Source organism: Orcinus orca, chromosome 16, assembly GCF_937001465.1.
Source record: "Orcinus orca chromosome 16, mOrcOrc1.1, whole genome shotgun sequence".
In the NCBI taxonomy this organism is placed as follows: domain Eukaryota; kingdom Metazoa; phylum Chordata; class Mammalia; order Artiodactyla; family Delphinidae; genus Orcinus; species Orcinus orca.
The window spans coordinates 80845952-80857826 of record NC_064574.1 but is presented as its reverse complement, the minus strand read 5'-3'; the positions used below and the strand labels follow the sequence as shown (position 1 = coordinate 80857826).

The following is an 11875-nucleotide window of genomic DNA, read 5'->3' as shown; positions in this document are numbered from 1 at the left end:
AGACGGGGAAGAGTGAGTGGCAGAGGGAGTGAAGAAGAACAAGTTTTCATCTCTCCCCACCCCCTGCAGCTGGGAATGAAACTAAGGAGAGGCCCCAGAGTCCAGCGTCCAAGGTCTTGGCCAAGCGTATTCTCTGTCCAGTTTTTCTAGTTCTTGGCTGGGGGCAAGGGAAGGGCAGAGCAGGGCAATGTCCTGGGAACTGCTGTGAGTGGGCCAGGCAGGCTGCGGGTGGAGCTATTCCGGGCTGACACTTCCTGGGCTTGTCTTATCTTCTAGAAAGTCCTTTCTTCCTGCAGCAGTGCCAGATACAGGGAGAAGGGGGGAACAGCGGGGCAAAGGGCGGTACAAAGGTAAAGCTACCTATGCTCAGCCCTCACACCCAGCAGGGCAGATAACTTCCAGCTGGGTGCTACTGCGCACATCGTGCTGGCTGGCTCTGCACTGCTATACCCCGTGTGCTGGCGCTGGTCCTGCTTCCAGCCTGCTCTGCACCAGATCCATGCAGCTGCTCAGGGTCCTCTGCCTCCTCTGGATGCTCAAGGTCTCCCTGGGGGCCACAGGTGAGGGAGCGAGGTGGGGGAGGGCTGGGGAGACCCTCCTGATGTTCCAGGACAGGGGTGTGTGTGTGGGGCGGTGGCTCTGAGATCTAAGGGGAGGCTGAGGAGGGGCCTCTCAGAGCTCTTTGTGCAGGGAGAGCTGTAGGCAGGGGGAGGAGAGGGAAGCTGGGTCCAGCGGTGCTGCTCTACACCTGGGACCGAGTCCGCGCGTGCATCAAAAGGGTGGGATAACCTGTTTCTGAAAGAGTGCTCTTCCCACTTTGACTCAGTTTTCTGAGCCCCCTTCCTCTTGTTGCCCCTGCTCCCCAGCACTGATGCTTCCTCCGCCCTGGATTCTATCCCTCCCTTTACTTCCATCGGTTCAGCCCTCCTGAGGGTCCCTGGCTCTGCCCCTGGGGCCCCCTCCTCTCTCTGGGGAGTCTACACCTTTGGTCCCGGTGCCCCCTCCTCCAGTCCTGCCCCTAACTCTCCCACCCCGACCTAGCCTATGTTTCTGGGCACAGCTGTCATTGGCAGGGCTGTGCGGGGAGAGCCTGATGGCTCCCAAAGGGTGGTTCTGAGACCACCTGGTGTGGGGTCCTGCTCTTTCTCTCTCCCACCCCTTTGGAACCTCGGAATTCCTCTTCCCTTCCCTTCCCTCTGCCCCCCAGTGTCTGCTCCTGAACCCCAACCTTAGACCTTCCCAACATAGAGGTCCTCTGGTCCACCCTCTCACTTATCTCCAGGGCCACCTCCTGGCTATAAGGGCTCTGGGCCAGGAACCTTCATATTCCCCTCCCCTATCTCCCTGACACCCCAGCTAAGCTGAGTAGTGAAACCCCAGCTCTCAGAGCAAAGATGTGCTGAGTCTGAGTTGAGAAAGCTGCCCCCGAGTGGACAGAGGTCTGGGTGCTTCCTGCCAGCAGCTGCCGTGGCTGCCGGTCACCCTCAGCATTGTGAGATCTTTGACTCTCACTTGTATCACCTGTAAGATGGGGATGACAACATCTGTAGAGGGAGGGGCTCATATTTGTAAACTAATTAATTCCTTGGCCAAAATAGAATAGGTGATGGAAAATATAGCTATTTTTATTATTAACACTCACTGCTACACCTTAAGGTCTTCAGGACTCACGCCTGCCTGCCAAGGTATCTCTTTCTGGAAATTTCCTTTTCTGTCCTGTTCCTCAGCCTGTGTGTGATCCTCTCTCCTTGTCCTCAAACTCAATGAAGTCTGAGCTTCAATCTCTGCTTTTCCCTTTTTTATTCTCTTTGCAACTTTCTGCTCTCTGACCCCTCGTCTCCCAAAGTCCATGATGTGTCCCCACCCTCAGCCCAGGATTGGCTGGGTTCTCTCTCTCTCTCCAAAGAGGAGAGTCAGCCCAGACAGCAGTGGGTCACAGGGAGATGGGCAGAGGTGGGCCAGAGGGGGCGGGGGTGGTGCAGAGAACCGGAAGGGACAAGGACTTTGGGGTGTGTGAGGAAGAAGGAATGGGAGTACCGATGGGAGGAGACGGGACCTTCTGCTGAACCTGCGTGCTCAGCTCGGCCGTCCCAGGGCTGCAAGGTCAGTACTCAGACAGGTGGGCAAGGGATTAAGCGCGCCCCCAACCCAATGCCCCTTGGAGAGGCTGCCCAGGGGGGAAGACATATGTTGGCCTTTAGAACCTTGAAAGACCCCAGCCCCAAACTGCCTCTGATTTGGGAGGAACTGGTGGCACGTCCTACCTCTGTGGCATGTATCTGGAAAATGGGGTATGTGGTGTTATGGCAACAAAACGACCTACCAATGAATTCCTCTGTTCTACCGCCAATACAGGGGCTTCAGCCATGGCCACATCCACCTCTAATGCGCTTTTGCACGCGGCTCTCAGCAACTCCCCACACTCTCAAGGCCCAGCAAGGCGGCCACTGAGTACCTCTGAAATTTCTCCCACTCCAGATAGTAGGGAACACATACCTATGACTATCACCACCTCCCCCCACTTGAAATCCATTTCTGAAACGTTGCTCAAATCGCCAATCAATTCCAACACCTCAACAATCCCCATGTCCAAGTTTGTCTTCAAGGTTGAGACCACTCCACCAACCGTGATTGTCTATATGGGCACGACAGAGTGCATCAATCCAACGAACCTTGTAATCACTACCACTTACCCCACCACCTCCTGCATGACACAGACCCAAGTGTCCCTCACCAGCTCTTACACCACCACTCCTGTGACAGAGAAGCCACGGACAACCATTACCAGTACTTATCCCGTGACAACTACCAAGAGAGTCACTTCAGCCGTGACCAATTCTCCCAGTACCACCACTCCGGGGAAATCTCCCACAACCATGACCCCGCCCCCTTCCTTTGTCCCAACAACCCACACAACTCTAGACACTCCGATCTCCTCTGTGACTGGTACCACACAAAGGGCTATCCCTACCGCTGCAAGTACCCACACAACCCAGTCTCCGACCCCAACAATCGTGTCTACCTCTGCTACTACCCCTTCTCTAACTACTAGGAAAACCTTGTTAACAACACTCAGCACCCGTAGCACCTTGATTACAACCATCACTTCATTTCCAGACATGGTCAGTACCTTTCAGACATCCACAGCTATCACTCAAGCACCTACTTCAAATGATATATTAACAACACCTACAACACAAGTTGTATCTGTTGCCACCTCGAAAACAACAGTATTGCCCATCACCTCAACAACACAAATAACCAAAACTGCTACCACAAATACAGTAACGACACCCACATCAACGACACCTGCCACCTCAAAAACAACAGGATTGCCCGTCACCTCAACAACACAAATAACCAAGACTGCTACCACAAATACAGTAACGACACCCACATCAACGACACCTGCCACCTCGGAAACAACAGTATTGCCCATCACCTCAACAACACAAATAACCAAGACTGCTACCACAAATACACTAACGACACCCACATCAACGACACCTGCCACCTCGGAAACAACAGCATTGCCCATCGCCTCAACAACACAAATAACCAAGACTGCTACCACAGATACAGTAACGACACCCACATCAACGACACCTGCCACCTCGGAAACAACAGCATTGCCCATCGCCTCAACAACACAAATAACCAAGACTGCTACCACAGATACAGTAACGACACCCACATCAACGACACCTGCCACCTCGGAAACAACAGCATTGCCCATCGCCTCAACAACACAGATAACCAAGACTGCTACCACAGATACAGTAACGACACCCACATCAACGACACCTGCCACCTCGGAAACAACAGCATTGCCCATCGCCTCAACAACACAAATAACCAGGACTGCTACCACAGATACAGTAACGACACCCACATCAACGACACCTGCCACCTCGGAAACAACAGCATTGCCCATCGCCTCAACAACACAAATAACCAAGACTGCTACCACAGATACAGTAACGACACCCACATCAACGACACCTGCCACCTCGGAAACAACAGCATTGCCCATCGCCTCAACAACACAAATAACCAGGACTGCTACCACAGATACAGTAACGACACCCACATCAACGACACCTGCCACCTCGGAAACAACAGCATTGCCCATCGCCTCAACAACACAAATAACCAAGACTGCTACCACAGATACAGTAACGACACCCACATCAACGACACCTGCCACCTCGGAAACAACAGCATTGCCCATCGCCTCAACAACACAAATAACCAAGACTGCTACCACAGATACAGTAACGACACCCACATCAACGACACCTGCCACCTCGGAAACAACAGCATTGCCCATCGCCTCAACAACACAAATAACCAAGACTGCTACCACAGATACAGTAACGACACCCACATCAACGACACCTGCCACCTCGGAAACAACAGCATTGCCCATCGCCTCAACAACACAAATAACCAAAACTGCTACCACAGATACAGAAACGACACCCACATCAACGACACCTGCCACCTCGGAAACAACAGCATTGCCCATCGCCTCAACAACACAAATAACCAAGACTGCTACCACAGATACAGTAACGACACCCACATCAACGACACCTGCCACCTCGGAAACAACAGCATTGCCCATCGCCTCAACAACACAAATAAGCAAGACTGCTACCACAGATACAGTAACGACACCCACATCAACGACACCTGCCACCTCGGAAACAACAGCATTGCCCATCGCCTCAACAACACAAATAAGCAAGACTGCTACCACAGATACAGTAACGACACCCACATCAACGACACCTGCCACCTCGGAAACAACAGCATTGCCCATCGCCTCAACAACACAAATAACCAAGACTGCTACCACAGATACAGTAACGACACCCACATCAACGACACCTGCCACCTCAGAAACAACAGCATTGCCCATCGCCTCAACAACACAAATAACCAGGACTGATACCACAGATACAGTAACGACACCCACATCAACGACACCTGCCACCTCGGAAACAACAGCATTGCCCATCGCCTCAACAACACAAATAACCAAGACTGCTACCACAGATACAGTAACGACACCCACATCAACGACACCTGCCACCTCGGAAACAACAGCATTGCCCATCGCCTCAACAACACAAATAAGCAAGACTGCTACCACAGATACAGTAACGACACCCACATCAACGACACCTGCCACCTCGGAAACAACAGCATTGCCCATCGCCTCAACAACACAAATAACCAGGACTGCTACCACAGATACAGTAACGACACCCACATCAACGACACCTGCCACCTCGGAAACAACAGCATTGCCCATCGCCTCAACAACACAAATAACCAAGACTGCTACCACAGATACAGTAACGACACCCACATCAACGACACCTGCCACCTCGGAAACAACAGTATTGCCCATCGCCTCAACAACACAAATAACCAAGACTGCTACCACAGATACAGTAACGACACCCACATCAACGACACCTGCCACCTCGGAAACAATAGCATTGCCAATCGCCTCAACAACACAGATAACCAAGACTGCTACCACAGATACAGTAACGACACCCACATCAACGACACCTGCCACCTCGGAAACAACAGTATTGCCCATTGCCTCAACAACACAAATAACCAGGACTGCTACCACAGATACAGTAACGACACCCACATCAACGACACCTGCCACCTCGGAAACAACAGCATTGCCCATCGCCTCAACAACACAAATAACCAGGACTGCTACCACAGATACAGTAACGACACCCACATCAACGACACCTGCCACCTCGGAAACAACAGCATTGCCCATCGCCTCAACAACACAAATAACCAAGACTGCTACCACAGATAGAGTAACGACACCCATATCAATGACACCTGCCACCTCGGAAACAACAGCATTGCCCATCGCCTCAACAACACAAATAACCAAGACTGCTACCACAGATACAGTAACGACACCCACATCAACGACACCTGCCACCTCGGAAACAACAGCATTGCCCATCGCCTCAACAACACAAATAACCAAGACTGCTACCACAGATACAGTAACGACACCCACATCAACGACACCTGCCACCTCGGAAACAACAGCATTGCCCATCGCCTCAACAACACAAATAACCAAGACTGCTACCACAGATACAGTAACGACACCCACATCAACGACACCTGCCACCTCGGAAACAACAGCATTGCCCATCGCCTCAACAACACAGATAACCAAGACTGCTACCACAGATACAGTAACGACACCCACATCAACGACACCTGCCACCTCGGAAACAACAGCATCTCCCATCGCCTCAACAACACAGATAACCAAGACTGCTACCACAGATACAGTAACGACACCCACATCAACGACACCTGCCACCTCGGAAACAACAGCATTGCCCATCGCCTCAACAACACAAATAACCAGGACTGCTACCACAGATACAGTAACGACACCCACATCAACGACACCTGCCACCTCGGAAACAACAGCATTGCCCATCGCCTCAACAACACAAATAACCAAGACTGCTACCGCAGATACAGTAACGACACCCACATCAACGACACCTGCCACCTCGGAAACAACAGCATTGCCCATCGCCTCAACAACACAAATAACCAGGACTGCTACCACAGATACAGTAACGACACCCACATCAACGACACCTGCCACCTCGGAAACAACAGCATTGCCCATCGCCTCAACAACACAAATAACCAAGACTGCTACCACAGATACAGTAACGACACCCACATCAACGACACCTGCCACCTCGGAAACAACAGCATTGCCCATCGCCTCAACAACACAAATAACCAAGACTGCTACCACAGATACAGTAACGACACCCACATCAACGACACCTGCCACCTCGGAAACAACAGCATTGCCCATCGCCTCAACAACACAAATAACCAAGACTGCTACCACAGATACAGTAACGACACCCACATCAACGACACCTGCCACCTCGGAAACAACAGTATTGCCCATCGCCTCAACAACACAGATAACCAGGACTGCTACCACAGATACAGTAACGACACCCACATCAACGACACCTGCCACCTCGGAAACAACAGCATTGCCCATCGCCTCAACAACACAGATAACCAGGACTGCTACCACAGATACAGTAACGACACCCACATCAAAGACACCTGCCACCTCGGAAACAACAGCATTGCCCATCGCCTCAACAACACAAATAACCAAGACTGCTACCACAGATACAGTAACGACACCCACATCAACGACACCTGCCACCTCGGAAACAACAGCATTGCCCATCGCCTCAACAACACAGATAACCAAGACTGCTACCACAGATACAGTAACGACACCCACATCAACGACACCTGCCACCTCGGAAACAACAGCATTGCCCATCGCCTCAACAACACAGATAACCAAGACTGCTACCACAGATACAGTAACGACACCCACATCAACGACACCTGCCACCTCGGAAACAACAGCATTGCCCATCGCCTCAACAACACAGATAACCAAGACTGCTACCACAGATACAGTAACGACACCCACATCAACGACACCTGCCACCTCGGAAACAACAGTATTGCCCATTGCCTCAACAACACAAATAACCAGGACTGCTACCACAGATACAGTAACGACACCCACATCAACGACACCTGCCACCTCGGAAACAACAGCATTGCCCATCGCCTCAACAACACAAATAACCAGGACTGCTACCACAGATACAGTAACGACACCCACATCAACGACACCTGCCACCTCGGAAACAACAGCATTGCCCATCGCCTCAACAACACAAATAACCAGGACTGCTACCACAGATACAGTAACGACACCCACATCAACGACACCTGCCACCTCGGAAACAACAGCATTGCCCATCGCCTCAACAACACAAATAACCAAGACTGCTACCACAGATACAGTAACGACACCCACATCAACGACACCTGCCACCTCGGAAACAACAGCATTGCCCATCGCCTCAACAACACAAATAACCAAGACTGCTACCACAGATACAGTAACGACACCCACATCAACGACACCTGCTACCTCGGAAACAACAGCATTGCCCATCGCCTCAACAACACAAATAACCAAGACTGCTACCACAGATACAGTAACGACACCCACATCAACGACACCTGCCACCTCGGAAACAACAGCATTGCCCATCGCCTCAACAACACAGATAACCAAGACTGCTACCACAGATACAGTAACGACACCCACATCAACGACACCTGCCACCTCGGAAACAACAGCATTGCCCATCGCCTCAACAACACAGATAACCAAGACTGCTACCACAGATACAGTAACGACACCCACATCAACGACACCTGCCACCTCGGAAACAACAGCATTGCCCATCGCCTCAACAACACAAATAACCAGGACTGCTACCACAGATACAGTAACGACACCCACATCAACGACACCTGCCACCTCGGAAACAACAGCATTGCCCATCGCCTCAACAACACAAATAACCAAGACTGCTACCACAGATACAGTAACGACACCCACATCAACGACACCTGCCACCTCGGAAACAACAGCATTGCCCATCGCCTCAACAACACAAATAACCAAGACTGCTACCACAGATACAGTAACGACACCCACATCAACGACACCTGCCACCTCGGAAACAACAGCATTGCCCATCGCCTCAACAACACAAATAACCAAGACTGCTACCACAGATACAGTAACGACACCCACATCAACGACACCTGCCACCTCGGAAACAACAGCATTGCCCATCGCCTCAACAACACAAATAACCAAGACTGCTACCACAGATACAGTAACGACACCCACATCAACGACACCTGCCACCTCGGAAACAATAGCATTGCCCATCGCCTCAACAACACAAATAACCAAGACTGCTACCACAGATACAGTAACGACACCCACATCAACGACACCTGCCACCTCGGAAACAACAGTATTGCCCATCGCCTCAACAACACAGATAACCAGGACTGCTACCACAGATACAGTAACGACACCCACATCAACGACACCTGCCACCTCGGAAACAACAGCATTGCCCATCGCCTCAACAACACAAATAACCAGGACTGCTACCACAGATACAGTAACGACACCCACATCAACGACACCTGCCACCTCGGAAACAACAGCATTGCCCATCGCCTCAACAACACAAATAACCAAGACTGCTACCACAGATACAGTAACGACACCCACATCAACGACACCTGCCACCTCGGAAACAACAGCATTGCCCATCGCCTCAACAACACAGATAACCAAGACTGCTACCACAGATACAGTAACGACACCCACATCAACGACACCTGCCACCTCGGAAACAACAGCATTGCCCATCGCCTCAACAACACAGATAACCAAGACTGCTACCACAGATACAGTAACGACACCCACATCAACGACACCTGCCACCTCGGAAACAACAGCATTGCCCATCGCCTCAACAACACAGATAACCAAGACTGCTACCACAGATACAGTAACGACACCCACATCAACGACACCTGCCACCTCGGAAACAACAGCATTGCCCATCGCCTCAACAACACAGATAACCAAGACTGCTACCACAGATACAGTAACGACACCCACATCAACGACACCTGCCACCTCGGAAACAACAGCATTGCCCATCGCCTCAACAACACAAATAACCAAGACTGCTACCACAGATACAGTAACGACACCCACATCAACGACACCTGCCACCTCGGAAACAACAGCATTGCCCATCGCCTCAACAACACAAATAACCAAGACTGCTACCACAGATACAGTAACGACACCCACATCAACGACACCTGCCACCTCGGAAAGAACAGCATTGCCCATCGCCTCAACAACACAGATAACCAAGACTGCTACCACAGATACAGTAACGACACCCACATCAACGACACCTGCCACCTCGGAAACAACAGCATTGCCCATCGCCTCAACAACACAGATAACCAAGACTGCTACCACAGATACAGTAACGACACCCACATCAACGACACCTGCCACCTCGGAAACAACAGCATTGCCCATCGCCTCAACAACACAAATAACCAAGACTGCTACCACAGATACAGTAACGACACCCACATCAACGACACCTGCCACCTCGGAAACAACAGCATTGCCCATCGCCTCAACAACACAAATAACCAAGACTGCTACCACAGATACAGTAACGACACCCACATCAACGACACCTGCCACCTCGGAAACAACAGCATTGCCCATCGCCTCAACAACACAAATAACCAAGACTGCTACCACAGATACAGTAACGACACCCACATCAACGACACCTGCCACCTCGGAAACAACAGCATTGCCCATCGCCTCAACAACACAAATAAGCAAGACTGCTACCACAGATACAGTAACGACACCCACATCAACGACACCTGCCACCTCGGAAACAACAGCATTGCCCATCGCCTCAACAACACAAATAAGCAAGACTGCTACCACAGATACAGTAACGACACCCACATCAACGACACCTGCCACCTCGGAAACAACAGCATTGCCCATCGCCTCAACAACACAAATAACCAAGACTGCTACCACAGATACAGTAACGACACCCACATCAACGACACCTGCCACCTCGGAAACAACAGCATTGCCCATCGCCTCAACAACACAAATAACCAGGACTGCTACCACAGATACAGTAACGACACCCACATCAACGACACCTGCCACCTCGGAAACAACAGCATTGCCCATCGCCTCAACAACACAAATAACCAAGACTGCTACCACAGATACAGTAACGACACCCACATCAACGACACCTGCCACCTCGGAAACAACAGCATTGCCCATCGCCTCAACAACACAAATAACCAAGACTGCTACCACAGATACAGTAACGACACCCACATCAACGACACCTGCCACCTCGGAAACAACAGCATTGCCCATCGCCTCAACAACACAAATAACCAAGACTGCTACCACAGATACAGTAACGACACCCACATCAACGACACCTGCCACCTCGGAAACAACAGCATTGCCCATCGCCTCAACAACACAAATAACCAAGACTGCTACCACAGATACAGTAACGACACCCACATCAACGACACCTGCCACCTCGGAAACAACAGCATTGCCCATCGCCTCAACAACACAAATAACCAGGACTGCTACCACAGATACAGTAACGACACCCACATCAACGACACCTGCCACCTCGGAAACAACAGCATTGCCCATCGCCTCAACAACACAAATAACCAAGACTGCTACCACAGATACAGTAACGACACCCACATCAACGACACCTGCCACCTCGGAAACAACAGCATTGCCCATCGCCTCAACAACACAAATAAGCAAGACTGCTACCACAGATACAGTAACGACACCCACATCAACGACACCTGCCACCTCGGAAACAACAGCATTGTCCATCGCCTCAACAACACAAATAAGCAAGACTGCTACCACAGATACAGTAACGACACCCACATCAACGACACCTGCCACCTCGGAAACAACAGCATTGCCCATCGCCTCAACAACACAAATAACCAAGACTGCTACCACAGATACAGTAACGACACCCACATCAACGACACCTGCCACCTCGGAAACAACAGTATTGCCCATCGCCTCAACAACACAAATAACCAGGACTGCTACCACAGATACAGTAACGACACCCACATCAACGACACCTGCCACCTCGGAAAGAACAGCATTGCCCATCGCCTCAACAACACAAATAAGCAAGACTGCTACCACAGATACAGTAACGACACCCACATCAACGACACCTGCCACCTCGGAAACAACAGCATTGCCCATCGCCTCAACAACACAAATAAC

At 51.0% G+C, this 11875-nt stretch overlaps 1 protein-coding gene across 1 annotated transcript in view; it reads left to right on the top strand.

The window, feature by feature from the left end:
- The first annotated feature begins 210 nt into the window (after positions 1-210).
- Positions 211-11875, top strand: part of LOC101278554 (mucin-12) — a 42653-nt gene continuing 30988 nt past the window's right edge. The window contains exon 1 of the mRNA XM_012532671.2: positions 211-560. Coding sequence (XP_012388125.1) covers positions 500-560 — 61 coding nt within the window. The 5' untranslated portion in view covers positions 211-499. The remainder of the gene's footprint in view (positions 561-11875) is intronic.